At 42.9% G+C, this 18,743-nt stretch overlaps 2 protein-coding genes across 5 annotated transcripts in view; one reads left to right on the forward strand and one right to left on the reverse strand.

Moving 5' to 3' along the window:
• Positions 1-713: 713 nt before the first annotated feature.
• SPATA2 (spermatogenesis associated 2) lies at positions 714-11,962 on the reverse strand. 4 transcript variants are annotated; one of them, XM_006018150.3, is made up of 3 exons: positions 11,745-11,962; positions 8,554-8,976; positions 714-4,422 (listed from the first exon to the last, which is right to left on the reverse strand). In XM_006018150.3, the coding sequence occupies exons 2-3, from the start codon at positions 8,866-8,868 to the stop codon at positions 3,166-3,168; spliced, it is 1,572 nt and encodes a 523-aa protein (XP_006018212.1). In that variant the 5' UTR covers positions 8,869-8,976; positions 11,745-11,962; the 3' UTR covers positions 714-3,165. The 4 variants fall into 4 exon arrangements, with proteins under 4 accessions (XP_006018212.1, XP_025053158.1, XP_014372666.1 ...); XM_025197373.1 differs by having other exon boundaries at positions 11,853-11,958; XM_014517180.2 differs by lacking the exon at positions 11,745-11,962 and adding an exon at positions 11,270-11,670.
• A 1,574-nt stretch (positions 11,963-13,536) lies between these two features.
• The window catches only part of RNF114 (ring finger protein 114), a 14,174-nt gene continuing 8,967 nt past the window's right edge, over positions 13,537-18,743 (forward strand). Inside the window, exon 1 of the mRNA XM_014517171.2 lies at positions 13,537-13,628. Within this exon, the coding sequence (XP_014372657.2) occupies positions 13,537-13,628 (92 nt within the window). The remainder of the gene's footprint in view (positions 13,629-18,743) is intronic.

Consider the following 18,743-nt stretch of genomic DNA (forward strand, 5'->3'; position numbering starts at 1 on the left):
TTCCCAGGCCCATATCTGGTACAGCAAGCCACCTCCAATGGATCTGGAGAACAGAGGGCTTGCAGGTTTGATCCTCTAATAGTTTAAATATTCCTATAACAGTTTTAAAACGTGTGCAAGCCTAATGTCAGTCATCTGGAATTTGGCAAGTAATCATTGCTCTGAAGCTAGGATACAGCCAGTAGGCTCAATGAGCCTGCCAAGAAGCACACTAATAGTACCACATGTCTTCTACAAATGAGATGTAACACATGCTTATACCATGAAGCTCATTTAAAAGAGCTGCGTATTAAATCCTTTGGAGGGAAATATGAGTGAAGGTGGTAAGTTCTTTCAGTTAGAGTCCTCCACGGTACATACCAAAATCTGCTCTGCGAGTCCCACATCATCTTGATAACTGCATACTTTTTGCCACAACTTAACACAACCACGTCACATCATGGATCAAGTCATGCTGCTAGGGCTTGCACAAAAAAAGGAGGAATCTATATTTCATGAGAAAGGCACTGAATTCCATGAAGTTGCAGTTCAACGTTGACATGCACTCGCATACTTTGCCCACAAGATACTTTGGATGGGAAAGATATTTTAAATATGCTCAATTTTAAGAAAAGGCTGAGTCTTCATAAAGGCCTCTATTTTTAAATTCCTCTGAAGCAAAGACTTTTTTAAAAGCAGAAATCAGATGCAAAACACCTGCATTTTAAATTAGCATATATTTTACTGTCTCAATCACAGCAACCTCATACAGTAAGATACACAAAAAATAGAGCATGGTATCATTTGAATTCAACACAATTTTGTACTACAGTATTCCATGACATATATACACAGGACTTTTCCTTTTTCAAAGCAAATATAGTCCCTGCTATGTTCACTGTATAAGTTACGTGGCATCACAGTTTTAGTTATTTACTGTAGTGCGAATAGCAATATGGAAACAGAACTAGTGGGTTAGGAGATACACCGGATAGCAGCCAAACAGGCATGACAGGTCAGAAAGATGTCTAGAAACAAAATAACTATTGAAATGGGCGCCACCCTTACAGAAGGTATTTTAATAGTAAAACCATTTTAAATTTTGCATTATATACATACTATATCTACATGTGTTCTAGTATATATACACATATATATATTTATATATTAAAAAAGCCATACAAGATTTTGAAAAATCTTGAAATCATTCTCCTAAGCAGTATTTACCCTAACCTTCAGAATCAGCAAGATAGTACTTGCCTGTAGCATTGTTTAGTTGCAGTCATTCAATTTCTACAAGTCTCCTGATAGTTAATCACGTGCCATTCATTCTCTTTAAATGAAATACAAGCGATACAGTAGCTTGTTCTCAGCTTTTCATGAAACCCAGGGTTTACCTCATTTCCATCATGCTTTTGACACTCAGTTATGGCTAAAGTATTTTAGCTCTTACATTCTTTGCCCCTACCCCCCACTCTCAGCCAGTAAAAAAGAATTAACAGCAATAACAACATTTTAAAAATTGCAACCAATCATTCATGCATGTTTCCATCACATAAAGGGGTCATGGACATTTAAATTTAAAAGCACAGATTCTAACAATGTCCAAAAAAATAAAAATGAAGTGTATGATTTCAGTGCACAGTGGATTATTTAAATTTACTGTCGTTAGAGGATTTCCAACTTTTAACTGCAAAGCTCAAATGTTTTGCCTTAATCAGTTTGTCTTTATGGAAAAGAATAAGTTAAGTGGATCTGGCAGCTTTCCTTTGAACATTAGGCTAAATTCAGTTCATGAAAAGGTGTAGTTTAAATGGGCTTTGGGTCATATTGAACCATACTTAACACACGAAAGTACAATCCAAGACTAGAGCTGTTTTGGTGCTTCAAATAAGTTCAGCTATTCAATTCATGTGCAGATTTACTTTTACGGAAATCACCCAAGCTACTTCTGTTTTGTTTTTTTAATGGGTCACTGCCCTCACCTCCTGAGCCAGGCTACAGACTTTGCATTGGAGGTAGGTGTAAGTATTTTCTAACCCACTCAACTCCCATAAGCATAAATGGAAGAGAATATGTACTCTGAGCCAAAATCCTTCAGCCCTTAGACAAGACTGCAGTTAACTTAGTGGGAGTCTTGCCCAAGTAAGAACTACGGGTCTAAAAAAAAGAGAGGCAAACAAAACAATTAACTCTTTCCGAGTCAATAACAGCAGTCTGCCACAGTGACTGTAATAAGCGGTGAAGTACAGTACAAGTAAAAAAGTCACCTGAACAAATAACCCAGAGAGACTTCATAGTTATATAATGATTTTACCACTTAAGAACTCAACATATTGAATATATTTATTAAAAAATAAACTGTTTTCAAATCACCTATGTACAGTGCAAAGAACAGGATTTAATACATGTGTGACAAAGTGAATAAACTCAGTTTTCATCCAGAAAGACAACACTCCAGGCATAATTTAAGTGACACACATACGGATTCACCTTTTTAAAATACCACACAGTAAAAAACAGGATAGTATTGGCAACACTAGAAAATAAAGCACACACTGTTCAAATTCAGATTGTATAAGCTTGAGATAAACATCTTGGGGAAAGAGGGGAGAAGAAAGAAATAAGACAAAAGGAGATGTCCTGGTGTTTACATTTTTGAGCTAAGGAAATGCAGCCAAAAAAGAGAGTCCCTTTTGGCATACAAAGCCATTTGCAAATATTTCTGGAACATTTTGAATTTGTACTCAAAAACAGGCAGTAGATTCATAATCCATTTAAAATGCAGATCTTAATTCCTTAGTCCTTTTGTCTATCCTTATGCAACTGTATGTGGGCAAAATGACAACTACAAATGTAATACAAAAGGTGTAATGTCACTTTGTTAAAGTGCAACAGCTGCCAAGATTTAAAAGGAAAAATGTGCTCTTCTCCCCCGTGTAAGATGTAAAGCAGTAATTAGTTAAGAGTCACATAAATGATAGCAGCATGAACTCTAATGGTTTTGTAGCACTGAAGCCACAAAAACAAAACCTGGCACCAATAATCACTGAAATGTATTTCCAGATACTGGGGCACATTTTTTTTTTTAGAGAGAGAGGTCAGTATAATGTTTCTTACTGTAGAGTCAGAAAAATTAATTGTTAGCCCTTTTGCCCCTCCCCCCCAGACACAGGTTGTTCAAGTCTATCTATAAACAAGATGGGGCATCTGGGCTGATTTATAGGTTAACTGATTATTAGGCATGAATTTGTGGAGCTCACTTTTTCTACAGCATGGATCATAAAAATAAGCATTGAGGCAAGCGTCACATGAGACTTTTGAACAGAATGTGCATGTGTTTGCAGCTCCCAATCGGTTACAAAAACCACAGCGCAAGGTGCCTGAAGATTTGGATTTTGAACTTAGTTGAGCAGCTCTCTCTTGACTCTGAGTCTGTGGTGTGTACTGAGTTTTCTCTCTTAAAGCAGATGCAGGAGACAAGCCATCACTTGGCACTGCTTTGATTGAGTAGCTGCTTTGTTTCACTGCTGGATATTCCTGCCTAGTGTTAAACAGATTGTCACATTTTTGACACACAGAACTGCCGCAAGATAAGCCACAATTTTGGCACTTGAAGGACGCTGTCTCTTTGGCTAGATGGGTACGTTTGTGGTAAATGGGGTTGACATCATTTCTTATTACCCATACATCAGGTTTAGGTGCTTCCTGTCTTTTAAAATTTAACACACTTCTGGCATCAGGATCAGTATATAAATCCAAGTCATCTTGAGGAGAAAAATAGGAGCTGTATGCAACGTTTGTTCTTAACATGCCATTAGGATGAGATGAAGTTGTCAAGAAGTCATCTGAACACCCATGCAGTGAGCTTGACATTGCAAGAAGAGAGGGAGATGGCCGAATTATTTCATCTTTAATGTCATCTTCAGCATCCACCAAAATTGGTTCTTTTCTGAGACTAAGTGAACTCATCAGAGGTGGCTTCTTACTTTCCCAGTAACTGTCATATGTGTCCACTGATTTAGAAGGCTTGGTCACTTTTGGCTTAAAATAATCTTTAGGGGAGGCCCTTTCACTAGCCGATTTCTGAAGTACCATTCGTGCCATGGAAGTATTCAAGTTTTCTTTGCATTCTGCACGCCGTTTCATTGCTTCAGAGCAGCTTCTAACATCTTCACTGCTATTTTTTCGCTCATTTACAATGTCAAGCTCCAAATAACCTTTATCCTTCACCTGCAAGTGAATTTCGAGCAGCTGTTCGCATTCTACTTTGGCTAAAAAGAGTTCAAATGAAACCATTTTCACCTGAATGGCATCAACCTGCTCTCTGAGCTTATATGCTGTTCCCAGTTCTTGGATATACCCCATGTAGTTCAGAATCTGTCTTACATCCTCTTCAATTAACGTTGACTTTACATAATAAACAAAGGGTCCTGTGTAGGTCTGACAAAGGGGAAAAAGAAAAGAAGAGAAAAGAAGAAGGAGAAACATTAGGTTAACAATTCAATGGTAAACTAGATGCGCAGATGCTCCAGTGATGGAAGCTGTATCAACACTAGCAATAATAAAACATGATACTTTACACCAGGCAAATCCAAAAAGCAAGAACGGGAGGGATTTGATGAAATTTCATCCATACAGTGTCTTCCCATTTCAGCTTAAATTAAACTAGCACCAAGTTTCCAATTTTTAGCAGAGCAGAAGTGGTGTATGCGTTAACAAAGGACTACACTGTAAAAGTTATCAGGGGAAAAGGTGGAGGTTTCAAATGCTGGGTAGGAAATGGCTGAGAATTTTGGCACTCAGGACACTGTGCAAAAACTGGGAACACAAGATTGGGAGTTAACTGAAGGTTTCTGCTAAAGGTATCAGCCATGAAATGATTTGAATTCTTATCACAATTCAAATTGAAGGATAGTGAACTTAATGGAGCTGGCACATATTTCAGCCAGTGTTACATGCTTAGGGCTGTTGGTTATAGCCGTGTTGATCTAAGGACACAGGCAGACAGCATTCTTTGGATAGATGTGATCTCTTTTAATAGACCAACTAAATAGTTGGAAAAATAGTTCTTTGCAAGCTTTCTGGCACAAACACCCTTCTTCAGGCCTAGGGAAAATCTGCTGGTGTTTCCTTTGCTCTCTTGGGTAGAATAGAAGCCAATATGCAAAATGCAGGTCTGTGAAAATGCAAGTGTGTGGCAGTGAGGATTAGAGGCATCTCATCCAGTGCACTTTCTAATCCTCAAAGGGAATTTACAAAACACCTCTCTCAGACGAGCCTACAAACTTCATTTAATAAATCTACTGGATACAAAAATAAATAAATAAAAAAAAAATCATGGGCCAAGTATAAATAGTTGGTCTAATAAAAGATATTGGATTTACCCAAAGAGCCTAGTCTGGACTAAATATAGACATTGGATTTATGGCACATTATAACCTGCCTCCCATCTAATAACCCCAGGTAACCGGTCTGCATTTTACCAGCTACATTCTGTCACCAGTTCAACATTCCCCCTTCCCCACCCACCTGTCTCATACCTATTGTCTCCCATTTCCTCTGATCCTCACTGTCATGTATTTGCATTTTCACAGATCCGAATTTTGCATATTGGCCTCTATTCTACACCAGAACACACCAGTGGATTTTCCCTGTTCCCGAAAGCTTGCAAACAATAATTTTTCTAACTATTTAGTTAGTTTAATAAAATATATCACACATCTACCCAAAAAACTTGTCAGCTAGTATTCCACGCTGTTTGGAGATTTAAGATTTCATAGACATTAGGGCTGGAAGGGACCTCGGAAGATCATTGAGTCCAGCCCCCTGCCCAAAGGGCAGGAAGTCAGCTGGGTTCATAGGATCCCAGCAAGATGAGCATCCAGTTTGCTCTTGAAGGTGTTCAATGTAGGCGCTTGAACCACCTCCGGTGGCAGGCTGTTCCAGACCTTGGGGGCTCAGACAGTAAAGAAATTCTTCCTTATGTCCAGCCTGAAACGGTCTTGTAGTAGTTTATGACCATTCGACCTAGTCGTCATCCCTTGGGGCGCTCTGGTGAACAAACGTTCCCCCAGATACTGGTGGTCACCCCTGATAAACTTGTAGGTGGCCATCAGATCACCCCTGAGCCTGCACTTTTCCAGGCTAAAGAGCCCCAGGGCTCTCAGCCTGTCATCGTAGGGTCTGCTTCCCTGACCTCTGATCATGCGCGTGGCTCTTCTCTGGATTCTCTCAAGCTTCTCCACACCCTTTTTGAATTGTGGAGCCCAAAACTGGACGCAGTACTCCAGCTGCGGCCTCACTAAGGCCGAGTACAAGGGGAGAATGACGTCCCGGGATTTGCTTGAGAAGCATCTATGGATGCAAGCCAGCGTTTTGGTCGCTTTACTAGCTGCCGCATCGCATTGCAGGCTCATGTTCATCTTGTGGTCAATGATGACCCCCAAGTCTCTTTCTTGCATAGTGCTAGCCAACATAGCACTGCCGAGCCTATAAGGATGCTGTGGGTTTTTCTTCCCAAGGTGGAGAACCTTGCATTTATCGGTGTTGAGAACCCTTAAGATGAGAACCCTTAATTGGCTTATGCCACTTACATTTCAAAGGTTTTCTTCACAACTATAGGCTGCTGAATTTAAAAAGAAATAAATAAAATAAAAGTTTACGTTTGGAGAGCAATTCTATAGGAAGGAGTGCATGTTGCAGCTCTAACAATCATTCAACACCTTGGCTGTCCCAGGTATAATGGGTCTCAGATGAGAAGGGAAGGCTATTGGACTCCCCAGTCTGAGAAACTCAACAAATTTTTTGCCTAGTCCACTTTCAGTAGTGCCACAATTAAGGAATAAAAAGACATGGCAACCCATTGTCAATGTGATCTGTAAGACACTGGCTCCAAAAACCCTTAGCTTGGGACAACTGGCCTTCCTGCTTAATGCCAGCAACTAAAATAGTCACAAGAACTTTAAGCTTGCCTATAGTTTGAAAAATCAGACCACACCACAGAGCTAAGGGAGTCATAATTAGATCATTTCAAAAGCTACCCTTCAAAACCCAAAAATACATTCTGAGCCAAGATGTAACAGTAGGTTAACAGTCTGGCCACCAGAGCAGAACAAACAGCAACTTTCAGTACTGTCAATAGCAGCCTCAACTTCAGTTTAGCATTTGATTTGGCAAGTAGCTTCCAGATTCTCTTTAATCTCAGTTATCTTTTCTGTCAAAAATTTACAGTAGAAAAAAGCAGAGATAACACAAAGTCTGTGTGGGATGAGTGAACATATGGTTCCAGTAAGTAATGTCCCTTGCAGTCGAGTACAGTTGAGAGGTGTATTCTGACCAGCATTCAAAATCTTATCTTGGAGCACAACCAGGAATAAATCAGTACTTATGGGCACATCTACACAAGATGTTTACTGCGGCGCTAGCTAGCTCCACAGTAAAGTCTCTGCACCTACATTTGCAGCCCTATTAGGCCACCGTAAACTAATTAACTCTCCCATAGGTTAGTACTTGTAAATGCAAGTACTTTCCTCTGGCAGCATTATTTACTATGCTGCAACACACATGTAGATACTGATGGGGCTGGGTGGGGCACAAGGGTGCTTCAGTGTAGGAACTGCCTGCCAGCAAGCCCCGTGCTGGAGTACCCTTATGTCCCAGCCAGCCCCTCCACAGCACAGTGAGCCAGGTCAGAGCAGCCCTGGGCTGGCAGGCTGACTCCCGGGGTCCCCTGCCAGCTGGGGCTGCTCTGACCCAGCTCAATGTGCTGCAGTTCCAGGGCCTGGGAGCAATAAGTTCTGGTGCGATGTGTGCTAGAATTTGTTGCTTCACATTAGCTGCACGTGTAGATGTGCCCATTGCATACAAGGATCACTGTCGATAACATCTCAAAGAGATTCCTGGGATTGGAATAGCCAAGAGCTCACAAGTTATAACTGAAGTACAATGTGGAAGAAGATCTATGGAACGCTTTACTATTTTGGAAAAGCTTCTCCTAAGAATGTAAATGGGAGGTCCTATTGCTTGTCTCCATTGGTATTTCAACAGTACACTAAATGGCTACGTTGTACAATGCAAGTTGAGGAGCAATGGAGCCTGAAGGCCTGTGTCCAAACTGTAGCTACAACATGGGCATAACTGTTGTGACACTGTTCTCACACTGCCCTATCAATGTGTTCTGGCTTTGACCTGGAAGACCCTCCTTCAGGATGAGAGAGTTGTTGATTTGTACGTGCACTTGGTGTTTGCATTTGCTGTTAACTTGGCACAATGTAGTTTTAATGGTAAAGTGTGCTTTGTGTTATTAAGGAGAGCTCGTGCTGCTGTTCCTCTCCTGGTTCCCCAGGAACTTGTTTCATATTAACTGGCATGCTTCCACAGGAGGATTTCTTTAAGAACGTCTCTTATCCTACTTACATGGAAGTCATTAAAATCTACTCCATTCAATCTACAGTTTTCTAATGCATCTGTTTATTATTTATCTATGCACCTATCTGAGAGTGAAATCAGAGGTCTAGTTATTCACAAGGCAAATCATTCTCTTCTATTGCTACTCTCCAGGAAGGTTCTTACCTTAATAGTTTTGAATTCCTTTTTCCAGGGATAAAGAAAGAGATTAATCCCAACAGTCTCCAGCATACTGAATGCACTATGGAGAGAATGTAAACTTGAAGATTTCAGAGATCTGAGGGAGTTTTCAGCCATCTCATAAAATTTAATCAACCGGAATCTATAATAGGGATCGATTTTGGGAAGGCATAGCAAGGCTGACGCTGCCACTCGCAGATATTCATCATTAATAGGACGCTGCTTATCAGAGGCATTCAGTTTGGATTCGTGGAACTGTACATATTTCCTAAATAAATCGTCTTTGTATTTTGTATCCATCGAAATAGGAATGTGGTTCACTCTTGGGCAGCTACCTTGCCTCTTTCATGGTTACTCTGGAGCAGGCTGGTTATCTGGCATTTGGAGTTCTCAGTAACAGCAATTCTTCTGAAATAAAAAACAAAAACACAAGAGAGAAGTCACACCATCTGTACTAGTCTAGCATACCCTTAAAGTCTAGGAAATAGTTCACATAACAGAGGAGTCCAACCACAGGCCCTTCAACTTTCTGTGAATGTGGACACAAGCCTCTTGTTCTCCCTGAAGCACCCTTCCAACTATTATACAGATGTTCCCCATTGTGCCCAAGCCAACTGGATGCAGCCTCAGCCTGTAGAGGCAGCTGAGATGCCTTCAGGGTCCTACTCATCAGAACACAATAGTTTACTGACTAAAGGGCCTAGGTACCATGAACACACTGGACACTTGAGTCTTAGTAAAGTCGCACAAAGAGAAAAATCATTTTACTTTGGCTGCATCAGAGGAAATGTTGCAAGACAGAATGCAGAGGGGGTCTGTCTGCTTAACTTCAGATCACTCCCGTGTTTCTCTCTAGCTGCAGGACACTGATCCATGCACTGGAGAGACCATCAATCAGCCTTATCCCTTCTATCCATGCCTTTCATACAAACTCATCCAGCTACATAGAGTCTAATCTGCCACCAGGCTGTAGCTACCCTAAACATCTCTCACAATGGTGGAACAGTGCATATACAGCTCAATAGGCAGAGCGGGCATTGATAGGTACAGCCAAGGTTTTAGTCTGCATCTGGCACTTATATCCAAAGGCCAAAAAGTTGGTGCCGCTGCTTTCTTTGAAAGATTATGTTAACATAACGCAAACCAGTCATTTATGGTTTTTACCCGGGAATTGACATTTGCACTTTTGCTTAACTGAATTAAGGTCTCCTGCACAAAAGAGCTCTTTCCCCTGACTTACAAAGTGCTATTTAACTAAATCCCTGAAGCACAGACGTCCAAGTGGACATGGACCACCTGCTGTATTTGTGGTCTGGACATCAGATCTGACATAATATAAGCTTTCATTTTTAATTGATGTACAGGTCTGATCTTTACTTTTACAAGCACAATCTCCCAACTGTGGCACATGTAAACTAACAGTGTTGTCTTCCTGGGTTTGCAGTCAGCCTGAAAAATTCAGAAAGGTGAACTTCTCCACCACATATTAAAAGTTACTGCCATCAGTAACTACCTTGGTCTTTACAGAAAGAAAAGCAGCAGAATTCTGTTACTCGATTAAAAACAATGACAATTAGACTACAGGACACAACTCCAAAGGGAAATTGTTTAGGTCATTCAGGGCAAACTAGACTATGACAGGGAACAAGCTGAAACTGGTAGGGAGCTGAATGCTTTAACTCTTCTGTTTTTTTGAGAGATGTATGAAGAAGCAGCTTTGTTTGGCAAGACAAAACATCCTCTGAAGGAAAAAAAAAAGGGGGTGGGGGGATCCTTCATAAAGACCTCAGCACTGCGACTTTCATAGCCACCTCCAGCTCCAATTACAGCTTGCCACTTGTGGATGTGCCAGGGTTCACTAAAAACATGGCTGCAAATCAAAATATGAAAGACGACGACAACAGATGACAGCTTTCGAGAGCATCTGTTTTGCCTGTTAACATTTACAGTTTCTGGGAGTTCAGACTCTAATCTCAACCAGTTCACTAATCATGGGGTGGGTTTCCATAGGTGTTAGGTGGAAACAGTTTACTTTTGACATCTCTGATTAGAGTACTTGGTAAGTACTGTACACAACTTGCCCTTGATTAATACAGCTGGAAGAACAGTGGTAGCTCAAGAGAATTCATCAAAATACAAAGCCCTTTCACTGCAAGTGACTTACAAGATTTTAATGTCTTACGGCTGATCTCTGACCTAGTGAATGGTGGTGATCTTAGCCCAGTGTCTAGTGGACATAAAGAAAAAACATCTAAATCTAGTCCCTTCAGTAAAAGTCGTGGCAGGGAAGTCAAAGGGTAGATGTGCCGGAGAGATTCAGTTATCCCCAAGGTAAGACAGGAGCGAACATACGGTCATAGCAACATGAGGAAAACGTACAGTGTGGCTACTTAGGCCATCATCTTTATGTGAGATAAAAAAAGATTTTCATCTCTAAAGATTTTGCCATACACTAAAAACAGCTACAGAATTGCACTGAACATAGGAAAACGCTTAGCCACAAAAAATGGTTGGCAATGTTATGAAACCCCAGATGAAAAATGAAGATTAAAAAAAAAAAAAAAAAAAAAAAAAGCAAGAAACATGCACGTGCAACCCTTATTCAACGACAACCATTTCCTCTAAAGTATTAAAACCCAGTTCCAAACACATCTGAAGAAGCCTTGCTGGCGGGTATTTGGGTGCGGATTGTTTTCCTTACAAGAAGTGCCACCTTCACGGCTTTCTGCCTCAGCAAGAGTGGTGGCATCCCTCCTGCAGCTGCTCTCGCTACAGCAGGCCAGCCTCTGAAAGCCAGTGCCTAAGGAAGGCAATCACTTCTGTCCCACAACAAAAGCTGCTGTTTCGGATGTGTCTGCAAGGTCTGATTTTGCACACAACGTCTCTAAAGCAGCCGGGCAGAAAAAAAAATCCCCCGCTCCACAGAAAAGCCTCCCTGCAGCCATTTCTGCCCCCGGCGCAGGCAGCTCTGGGGCTGTTTTAAGGAGGCATTTTTCAGAGGAAGCCCAGACGGAAACCCAGCGCTGCCCGGCAACCCGGAGGCCCCGCAGTCCTCCCCAACCGGCGCGCGCGGCTCGCCCCGACGCAGCAACGGGCCCGGCCCCGCGGGGGCTCCGCAGGGAGCTCCGTCCCCCGCTGGCTCCCACCCCGGGCCCCGCCCGGCCGCCCGCACTCACGGAGCGGAGCCGCAGCCACCGCCAGCCGGAAATCACCCGCGACCCGGATGCAGACCCCGAGCGCCCCCCGCAGCCGGAAGTGACCCCCGCGCTGCGCCAGCGGCGAACCCCGGCTCAGCGGCTCGCGCATGCGCGCTTCTCTCTCCGACTCCAGCGAGAAAAAAATCCCGCAGCCCCTTCCCCCACCGGTTTGAGCCCCCGCCCGGAAACAGGGGAGTGACAGCTACAACCCGGAAGTAGATAGTTGGGGGATGACATAAGGAGCGTGCTGTCTTTTTATGCGCATGCGCCTTGATGACGTCACGCCGAGGGTGATGTCATCGAGAGGATTTAAAGGGCGAGAGGAGCATGCATCTGTAAGAAGGGTTTTGTTGGCTCTTTTCAGTCTGGGCTAATACTTGAGCTCTGCCCCAGCGGAGGGGTCCTGAGGCTGCCACCCCCGTAGCAAGATGTGTTGCCCTGTTATGGTGGTCTCTGTGACATGGGAAGGTGCCTTCACATGCAAGAGGCAGCATCCCCCTGCATGGGGCAGTGCCAAGGCTCCTTGCAGTCAGGGGAGCAGGGCTGTGAGGGGCCTCTGGAGGTTGTGTTGCCCAGCCCCTCCTGAGGCAGCATCACCCCTGTCCTAACCACCCTATCTAAACCTCCACTAAACTTGGCATAAGGCTACCGTCACTGCCAACACAGCACAGGCCTCAAGCCCCAACCTGCCATGGGCAAGGCAGGGGAACCAGGCAGCCAGTGTTCTGCTTCTATGGGATGTCATTGATATACGCTCAAGAGATCCTAGGCTGAGGGCTGTACCCCTGCTACAGAGGAAGGCAAACCCCCAGGCTGTACCAGTCTGACCATGGGGTAACATTTTTTCCTGACCCTGAGTATCAGTCTGACCCTGAGCAAAGGGCAAGAGCCTCTGGCTTTGGTCCCAGCAGGAGCATATGCACCCCACAAAGTCCCCCCAAGCTCAGCTGTAGCCAGCACCCAATGCCCAAGTCTTAAACCCCCCTGACACATGAAGCAGAAGGGGGTGGGGGAGCGACCAGTGAAGCCCAGAAAAGTGGGAAATACTTAATGGTTCTAAAGTCATGATGCCTTTAAAGACGCTTCTGTTTTCATTTGTCATCTGAGTCCTTGGAGGTTCCCGTTGGTCTCATTCCTGATGTGTTCTGCAGCCACAAAAGTTGGAAGTATTTTAATGGAAACTGTGAGTCTCATGGCATTATAGGACTGGCAGCTGAGGCTTTGGGAGAAACATTAAATTATGTGGGAGTTGTCAAAAAAATCTCAAGAGTTGACAGTGGGGGGTGATATTTGTTTTTGGGGCATCCATAGCACTTCAGTGTATGCAGTACAGCAGTGCTCAGTGCAGCTGCCTGTGGGGTGACAAAGGATGTTGCACGTGAGTGGTAGGAAAGAAAAGTTTAACTAGGGCCATTAGGTTACTAATCCGGTTTGAACTCTCAGCGCTCTGGGATTTTTAATGACTCTAAATAGACAGGTCTTTGTACTCTCATCTGAAAGAGATTAGGCCACTTCCAGCTGCATAATTTCCTCCATTCTCTCCACCTGGTTCAGGCCTGACTCATGAGAAATAACAAATTGCATCACACCCTGCTCTCTGCTAGGTGTTCTTGCATGGCTTCTGTTCAAGTACTAACACAACCCTATTTGAACAGTGAGAGTTAACCATACCATAGCACATTAAAAGGGTAAAGGTGCAACATATTAATGAGATGCTCGTGTTGTCGGATGGTAATTAAATGTGTGCCCATTAGTGATCATGTTTGGCAACATGTGGGGCATTTTCTGTGTTTCTGCAAGTTTAAATTCCATAGCAGCTGAGTTTGGTCCAGTTTGGCAAGATGTAGAGTTTGGTCCAGTCTGGTAAGATCATCAAATTCCACTGAGAGTCAATTCAGCACATATAAATCTAAATCCCTGTTGAGTTCCAGATCAAACTGGATTAGGAGGAAGGGGTTGTGGTGAATACATCAGCCCAAATCCACAGAAATATTTAGGCTCCCATTCAAATCAGAGAGAGCTAGATACCTATGCAAGACTTAATTGCCTAAATACCTATTGTGAATCTAGCCCTGTGGTTTATCTGTGATTAGAGCTAATGATTTACTTCCTAAGGTAAAAGAAATTTATTCCAGCATAAGCAAGACAAAAAATTAAGTGCTCTTTTAAATAATGCAGGATGTAGCTACTCAGTCACAACAGAAAGCAATTATTGAATCGTTATACAATTATTTTATAAACTGATTTAATATCTACTTGTCTTGAAAACCACAGAATAAGAGCTGCATTTCCCCTTTCTAAAAGGTCAATATTTATTCCAGAGCTAGAGCAGTCTTGAAGGTAAATGAAGGGGAAAATAGAATCACATTTTGCTACTACAAGACACTCAAAACATATGTGAGTAATAACATAATGAATAAAATGTGGACAATCTTCAGTCCTGGGGCTAATGTCAGAAACCAAATAGATTCTGTTTGCCGACACCAATTACTTACACTCTGCTGCTTTAGCTATTTTTAAAAGCATTTGTTTGCTTTCAGTAACATGGGAACATTTACCTCTTGGTCCTCTTAAAATCAGCCTGGGTCTAACCAACTCCAATTTCCTTTACATTCTGCCTGAAGGGAGTTGATTTTTAACCTAGAAGTCTGCACTTTTTCCACTATATGAACCATAATAGGTTTGTTCTTCTACAGCAATCAATCACTTTTTAAGTTCTTAGCTGTGGGTGAGTGTGCTTTATGGCTGAATCAAAGCTGAGTGTTTTGCCAGAACAATGCTGAGTGTTTCTCAGAAACACAGTTGTTCTCTCTGCAGCTTCAGTGCACTGTTTCATATACAGCAAGAGACTCCCATCTGATAGAGCATTTAGCGAGCATGGTATTCTAGAAGCCTGCATCATTTTCATCAGCAGCAATGCAGAAATGAAATCTAACTTACATGATCCAGGTATCAGGAACCGTGTTTGACATGATAAAAGCTCATACTGAATTGGAAATATTAAACTTTTGCAACTGAGTCTTGTTGCAGCTGGTTTACAAATTGAAATGGGAGACCATCTCTCCCCTTGGATGTACACGTGTAATAGGGGTATGACAAGCACAATTGTGATAAAAGAAAAGAGTCCTTCTGTCATTGGCAGTGTGTTTGTGGCTTTGATTTTCTAATACAGCTAGTTTCATGACAACTGTCACTTGGCACAGTAATGGAAGCAGTTGGCTTCACATATACAGAATGTTTTCTTCTTTTATTTTTCCTAATTTACATTCCACACCACCCCCCTTCTCTCTAACTTCGTCCCAACCAAATGTTAAAAAAAGGTTAAGTTAAAACTCATAGAGTGGAATAGAGAACTGGGAAAATAGCTCTGTAATGCAAAACATGTATTGCAGTGACCCTTGGAAGAAGAGAGGCTTCTTTCTTAGATGAAAGGTATATAATTTTTCTATTCATTCAGTCTAAAAAGTTCTCTTCAGTACACAAAGTTTTCTGAATTACTTTGGTCAGTCCTGCATGGCAGAGCTGAAATGGTGTGTGTATAACTGATGGGCAGGAGTACAAGGTAACCTGATTCTGTATTCATAGATTTCATAGACACTAGGGCTGGAAGGGATCCCAGAGGATCATCGAGTCCAGCCCCTTGCCCCAGGAGTAGGAAGTCAGCAGGGATCATAGGATCCCAGCAAGATAAACGTCCAAATGTCTCTTGAAGGCATTCAAAGTATTAACAGGGCTGTTGCGTGACCGACTCTTGCCTGGTAGGATGAAGGTAGCCACAGTGTAGCTCCTTGGACACTCATTGTTCCCTGTGCCACTACCTCTTTTTTTTTTATCCTGTACTGTATAAGGATGCAGGTATGCAAAGGACTTGCCTCTTATTCTCACCCTTTAAACAGAACTACTTTGGACCTAATCTAAATCTCATTGAAGACAATGGGACTCTTTAGACTAGCTTTCAGGTCAGCTTTCTATACTTAGCACTAGCACCCACATATAGCTTCTGCTCACACCTGCAGTGCAGCACCTTATGCTTCCTGCTAAACAGTACAAAAGGACTTACAAAATCAAATCCTAAAGCATAAGGTGACTTGCTGTGAATAGTAGCCAATATCTAGTATTTCAGGGGAAAATGAAACCTCAGTCAGTATTCAGCATGGGGAAATTAGGCAACTAAGCCAGGAGGTATGAGATTTGGAGATTCATATTTTAGCAGCACCACAGATATTTTCTGGCTTGTTGTAAAATCAAGATAGAGTTTCAGTCCCTGTTGCTGAAAAATAAAGCAATTTATTAGTGGTAAGACACATGCACAGCTAGGTGAAAAGGAGCACTCAAAGAGTAGTTATCAATGATTTGTGGATGCAGGGAAAGCAGTTGGCATGATATAACTTGACTTCAGCAAGGCTTTTGATACCATCTCACACAGCATTCTTGCAAGCAAGCTAAGGAAGTATGAGCTGGATAAATGCACTGTAAGGTGGATAGAAAGCTGGCTTGATCGTCAGGCTCAACAGGTAGTGATCAATGATTCAATGTCTAGTTAGAAGTCAGTATCAAGTGGAGTGCCGCAGGGGTCGGTCCTGGGTCCAGTCTTGTTCAGTATCTTCATTAACGATCTGGAAGATGGAATGGATTACACCCTCAGCAAGTTCACAGATGACACCAAGCTGGGGGTAGTAATAGGGTAGGTCTAGGATTTAGAGTGACCTAGACACATTGAAAGACTGGGCCAAAAGAAATCTCATGAGGTTCAACAGGGACAAGTGCAAAGTCCTGCACTTAGGTGTTACCAGATTTGCCCATCACTTTGGGGTGTGCTCGTTTATTAGGGATATGTTTCTAGGGTCTTTGTAATTTAATTAATATGCTGCTTCTGTTACTTGTGTTTCTATACGGAGCTGTATCTTTCCCTTCTGCAGGTCCTCACCCCCAGTAGAGCTATCTTGTAGGACTCAGTTTCAAGGGTTCCTCCAGCCACCAAATTCGTCTCTCTCTCTCTCTCTCTCTCTCTCTCACTCACTCACTCTCTCTCTCACACACACACACACACACACACACTCTCTCTCTCTCTCTCTCTAATGTGACATGCCTGACCCGGCCAGGTTGATCAACATATACAAGCTGACACCCTCATATGCCAGGAATCAGTTCATTAAGGTAACAATAAAGTGCAGGCAGACACAAGCACACAGGTGAACAGAATACCTCTGAATCCGGCTGGGGGGCCAGCTGACACCCTCATGGGCCAGCATTCAGTTCATTAGGGCACATCTGAGCCAAACTGGGTCAATCAGCCTATACAAGCTGATCCCCTTATGTGTCTTAAACTCAGCACATCCCACTCTTTTGCCCTTACTTTCCTAATACTGATAGCCTCTTGATGAGCAGCGTTGCTGCAGAGAAAGTGGGGAAGGGGAAGCAGAGAAGAAAAAATACACCCAGTTACGACTAGTTTGACTATAAAAGTTATTTATTGCTAAGTATATGAAAGTTATGATAGTACTAGTAGTAATAGACATGCAAGGAAAAATGAACAAAAATGATTACAATATTACCCTGTTTTAATTGAGTATTTGGGGAAACCTAGCTCAAGCTTGACTAATAAAATTCAGGTTCAGAAAGCTATGCCTAGAGAGAAAGAAAAAGAGAGAGAGAGAGAGCGCGAGCTGGGATCTCACCGTTCCAAGGCACTTGGGTGGTTTGTTGACAGGCAAAGTTCCTAGCACAATAGTTGAAAGTTAAACAGGCGACCGAAAGAGATGATCTGTTTCTCCCAGCTTCTCAAGAGCAACAGCGGATGGTGTCAGAGAGATTTTTCTCTCTTGAAGCACACTGCTACTTTACAGCTTTCTTGTACCCTTATAGTCCAGCTTCTTCAAAGCATTTGTTTAATTGTGTAAATCAAGAGGGTCCCAAGCCATCATTGACAAGGAAAATCCTGTTATATAAGCAGTTTCAGTTTAGATGAATTACCTTTTTCAGTGACGAGGGATTATCTGGTTTGGAACATCTCCAGAAACTGATTAACAACCAGGAAAAACATAAAGTTTTAAGGAGTAACCAGACACATAGGAGCCAGCTTGAAATTATTATGAATATAGAAGATATACTGGAAGGGATACCACATTGTTTCTTCACAAATGGCCTAGCTATGCTTGCACTGTGAAGTCAGCATCAGTGTTTTGTATTTTACCTGTTGTGAATAAGCCTCAGCTGAGATTGACTTTCAGATCTTACTGTAGTCTTTTAACATACTTAAGGGGATTACTTGGAGAGTTCATAAACTTTGTGGGGAGGATTTGCACCAGTCATCTCAGGAAAAGTATGACAGCATTTGTGCTCAGGGCTCCAGTGGGCTGGACCCTGTGATGAACCCTTAACCATTGTTCAAATGTTGCCTGTACCCTCTCTGACTCGGTCTCTTGCCTCAGCATTCCCTAACCGGGCAACCAAGTTTTAGTCAATTAAGTTTAAATAGGCCTCCCATACTGGGACCCAGGAATGTACAGCCAGAGATGCCTATTCAACTTTTCTTCTGCTTAGTTTTGGTTAGCTGGCGGGGGGGGGGGGCCTTTGTAAGTCCAGCAAGCTGGGTGCAAGGGCTCCCTCAGGAACACAGAGCTGACAGGTAACACAGGACAGAACAATCCCATGCATCGCTACAGGCTTGGGACTAACTGGCTAAGCAGCAGCTCTGCAGAAAAGGACCTGGGGGTTGAAATTATGGAGCAATTGGCCGTGCATAAAAGCATAAAACTCATGACAAAGCATCCACTTAACACCAACAGCCCATCTCAGCCCCCCTAAAAGAGACAGGATAGGAGGCTGGGGCTGCTGCAGTCCCTGAACCCAGCCAGCTACGCGCCGCCATCCAGCACGGAAGCCCCGCCCCCTCCAGCGGCGCTGGGCGGAGCCAACCACTCTGCTCCCCCCACCCCCGCGAGGCCCAGAGGCGTGGGGAGGAGCCACACCCGCCGC

Source organism: Alligator sinensis, unplaced genomic scaffold (assembly GCF_000455745.1).
Source record: "Alligator sinensis unplaced genomic scaffold, ASM45574v1 scaffold115_1, whole genome shotgun sequence".
NCBI classification, from domain to species: domain Eukaryota; kingdom Metazoa; phylum Chordata; order Crocodylia; family Alligatoridae; genus Alligator; species Alligator sinensis.

Coding starts and splice junctions, on each gene's coding strand:
- SPATA2 (XM_006018150.3), bottom strand. CDS start 8,868: ATGGATACAAAATACAAAGACGATTTATTTAGGAAATATGTACAGTTC. Junction 4,423..8,553: donor AGGAATTCAAAACTATTAAG/GTAAGAACCTTC, acceptor CCCCTTTGTCAG/ACCTACACAGGACCCTTTGT.